The sequence below is a fragment of the Microplitis demolitor genome, chromosome 8 (assembly GCF_026212275.2).
Source record: "Microplitis demolitor isolate Queensland-Clemson2020A chromosome 8, iyMicDemo2.1a, whole genome shotgun sequence".
NCBI lineage: Eukaryota > Metazoa > Arthropoda > Insecta > Hymenoptera > Braconidae > Microplitis > Microplitis demolitor.
Genome location: NC_068552.1, coordinates 6784499 through 6788560, shown reverse-complemented (window position 1 = coordinate 6788560; position 4062 = coordinate 6784499). Strand labels below are relative to the sequence as shown.

Sequence of the window (4062 nt, the reverse complement as noted above, 5' to 3'; positions counted from 1 at the left end):
AATGTCAGAGATAAAAAAAATCAATGCAGATTTGCAAATAAAAAATTTCAGTAAAATTTTTTTTTAATTTTTGTCTTGACATAACTTTAACTGTTATATTTTTCAAATTAATAGTTTAATTTTTTTTTTTAGTTATAACGGATAAAATATTATTTTATTACAGGTTAAGATCAATAATAAATATATTTAGTAAAAATAAAACAAAAAGAAAATGGATCGAAAATAATTTACATTATTATGAATATATATTTATCGAAAATTAAAAAAAAAGTAAGGTTGAATGGTGGAGTTTATTATTTTAAATTTTTGTTTTTTTTTTTTTTTAATTATTTTTGTCCACTTCATTTATCATCAACAAATAATTATTTATTACTTACGAAATCTTTGTTACTTACCTGTATCGCTTGGGCTAACGCTTTCTGCACACATGAAATAAAAAAATGCCGCTACAAAAATGGCGCAAAGTTAAGCTTTACGCAGTGACATTAGCTTCTTTCTCGTCAGCTTCGAAAGTTGTATTCACTCAGGGGAACAATGGGACTTACGTCGCGTGTAGAACAGGGGAGTTCCGAGAATATTAAATACATGACAAGTTCACAGCGAGCTACATTTTTAAAAGATCAAGCTGATAGCCAACTTATCCACAAGTTAACTTCAATCTACAACCGTATTATAAAGCAAACTTAAAAAAAAGTGTTAGAAAGCCAGCAGTTACATTAAAATTGACAGTAAATTGTCTGTAATTTACGCATAAGTTGACTACAAGTGTTACTGCTGGACAATGACGTTAAGTTTATTGGAAGTTTCATTCCAAATTGAAAACAAGTTTTTCTGCAAAATTACATTCAGATAACGGCAGTAGATTCGCATCAACTAGTTGGTAAATATTATTTAGCCAAAGCTTGCCAGAAACTTAACGTTAAGTTAGTTAAAAATGTTTCACTGCCGAACTTGCTAAGCAAGTGTTAGGTAGGTAGGTAGGTTATTTTGGGGGGGGGGGGAGGAAAAATCTTCAAAAGACACCGACGGGTGTAAGTTGAAGATGATGGTCGGTAGTGTGAGATTTTTACTGACTAAAAAACCTCCTTTTCTCGTTCCCTGGGTAGAGCAGGGAAGACTGGGTTGGAACCGCGTTAGCATTACTTCAACCCCAGTCCGTGTTACGTTATTCACGTCGATTTACATGTTGATCGTCTCTTTCTGATATCTTACATTTCAGAAGGCGCTGTGCGTAGGCTGCAATTTTCTTCCAATTTTCTTCTCGCAATAGCATATAAGTCACTAGATTCATTGGGCTAAGCGCGTTGTCGATGGTTTCATCAATGCCGTCTCTGAGGCTCTTCCAGCGCTCACACTCAAAGAACGTGTGCTCGGCGTCGTCGTTTTTATCCTGGCAGTATTTGCACATCGGTGTGTGGTGTAGGTCCATCTTGTACAGATATGCGTTGAAGGATCCATGACCCGTCAACAATTGGGTTAGATAGAAGTCTGTCTCCCCGTGGTTTCGGGAAAGCCAGACTTTGATGTTGGGGATCAGGCGTGCTGTCCATCTGCCTGTGTTTCCGTTCTCCCATCGATTATTCCAATCCTCCATTGTTTTCGTCTTTATCATTGCTCTTGCTTTCGTTTTGTTATTCTCGCTGGGCTTCAAATTATGTAGTTTGAATCTTTCTAGGGCTAGTAAATCTATGGGTGCGGCTCCGGCTATGACTAGTACGGCTGCTTCAGAGACTGTGCGGTATGCGCAGGTAACCCTCAGGGCTCCTCGCCGTTGAACTGCCGTGATCTTTCGTCTGTAAAATTTTTGTTCAAGAATATGGGCCCATATTTCCGCTCCGTAGAGTAAGATGGAGTGGACCACTTCTAGAAGGACTCTTCTTTTTTTGGCTCGTGGACCTATTGCGTTGGTCATGATTCTTGATATGTTAGACACCGTTTTGCTGGCTTTAGTGCATACGCTGTCAAGATGTTCACGAAAAGACAGTTTTGTGTCTATGATCATTCCCAAATAGCGTAGTGCCCTCGTTGACGACAGTATTGTCTCGCCGATATCTATACTGAAAGGCGTCGGGAACCATCTCTGACGTGTTAGAACTACCATCTCTGTTTTGTGCTTGGCAAGCTCTAGGTGATGCTTTTCGAGCCAAGCCTCTACAGTGTCAACAGTTGACCGAACTAATAGTTCTGCGTCTTCGATGCTGTCTGCTAAAATCGTGGCTGCGACATCATCTGCAAAACCGGTAAGTTCTACTTGTTCCGGCAGTGGTAAATCCAGTAGCTCATCGTAGTCTGCATTCCACAAGTCGGGGCCTATGACCGAACCCTGTGTTTTCTTGTTTCACTTTGAATCGGTGTTCCATTGCGTTCATAATGTCGTCCCAGCTTGCGCTGTTGAAGGCATTTTTCACATCTAGGGTGAGAAGGATGCAGACTTTGCGTGACTTTAAGTTACCTGACCACGCCCGGCTTACAGCTTCTATAACTTTCTTGACCGCTCCGATAGTTGAATGGCCCTTTCGAAATCTGTGTTGATTTTCGGAGAAGTCGCCTGAGTGAACTACATCTTCGCGAATTCTCGCTTGTACCAGCTTTTCAAGGAGTTTTCCGGCGATGTCTAGCATGCAGAGTGGTCTAAAAGATGCAGGTGTTTGTGGAGCCGCTTACCCTTTGTCTAGAAGGACCAGTCTTTGTCGCTTCCAGATGATAGGAAAAATACCGGTTACGAGGCATGCATTATATGCGTTGAGCAGCATGTCCGGAAATTCCTGCGCTATTATTTTTATCACCGACGCTGGTATGCCGTCAGGACCAGGTGCTTTGCTAGCCTTGAGGGACTTTGCTGCGTCTTGCAGCTCTTTGAACGTAAAAACGGTAACCTCATCATTGGTTTTAAAATGCCTTTTATCTCGTGGAGGGTGTTTAGGAAATAGCTCCACCAGTAGGCCGGTCTGCGTGATTCACGATTTCTCGACCGTAGCATAGAGGCATCGTAGGAGTTAGCGATAGCTTTCATCGTGTTCTGGACCAATTTCTCCGCCTCGCTTTTATTGCTAGGAGTCGAAATAGATTCGAGGGATGCCCAGCTTCGAGAGAGGGATTTTCGGAGAGCTTCTGAGTCAAGCTTTCTGGGATTCCACCTTCGTTTTCTAGTGCCTTGATTGATTGTTACAATTGGAGCCACTCTAACACTGAATGTTATATGCTGGTGGTCGCTGCCACTAAATTCTTCAGAGACAGACCAATCCACGATCTTGCTGGCGATTTTTGGGGTTCCCAAGGAGATATCAAGAACATACTGTTGATAACCTGGTCTCCTGAAGGTTGATGTGTTTCCAGTGTTCATTACTATGAGATCGAGTCTAGCTGCAAAGTCAGCGACGTCGTTTCCTCTGGCGTCTGAGAACGTAGCCCCCCATTCAGAAGATTTGGCGTTGAAGTCACCGGCAACGATGACTTCTCCATCAAAATCGCCAAGGGTGTCTTCGATGTTTGCCAGTTTTCGGCGGAACACGCTGATCCCTTCATTTGGTGACAGGAAGACACTCACGAAGTACGTCATGGGAGTTTTTATCCAGACGTAACCTTCTCTGCATCCACTGCTGAGAATCGTTATTCTGCTCGGGTTTGTAACCCATAATGCTGCGGTGTTCGTTTTATCAGAGAACCATGTTTTGTCTTGAGGATTTGAAAGTTGTTCACTGATAATACAGATGTCAATTTTGTCCTCGTAGACACGTTGGTTGAGCAGGTTTTGCGCTAGCACGCACCTGTTCAAGTTTGCTTGAAATATGCGTGTCATTTCTGTGCCTTATTAGCTTCTGCGAGCGCCGTTTGAAATACCTTGCATGCCCCTGAGCCCGATATATGACACAGCCTATTATTGGAACCTTCGTCAGTAGCACAGAGAAAACATCTTGGCTGTTCTACACAACCCGCAGACTTATGATTTTCTCCGCCACATTTGTAGCAGCTCTTGCTTCGGTCTGGGCCTTTGCAGGAGCGTGTTTGGTGGCCATATCCGAGGCATTTAAAACAGCGAGTGACTCTTACAACGGAGCAGAT

At 42.4% G+C, this 4062-nt stretch overlaps 1 protein-coding gene across 1 annotated transcript; it reads right to left on the bottom strand.

The window, feature by feature from the left end:
• Positions 1–2782: 2782 nt before the first annotated feature.
• On the bottom strand, positions 2783–3799 carry LOC103572703 (uncharacterized). The gene has a single exon (XM_008551434.3). The coding sequence runs from the start codon at positions 3797–3799 to the stop codon at positions 2783–2785; it is 1017 nt and encodes a 338-aa protein (XP_008549656.3).
• Between the last annotated feature and the right edge of the window lie 263 nt (positions 3800–4062).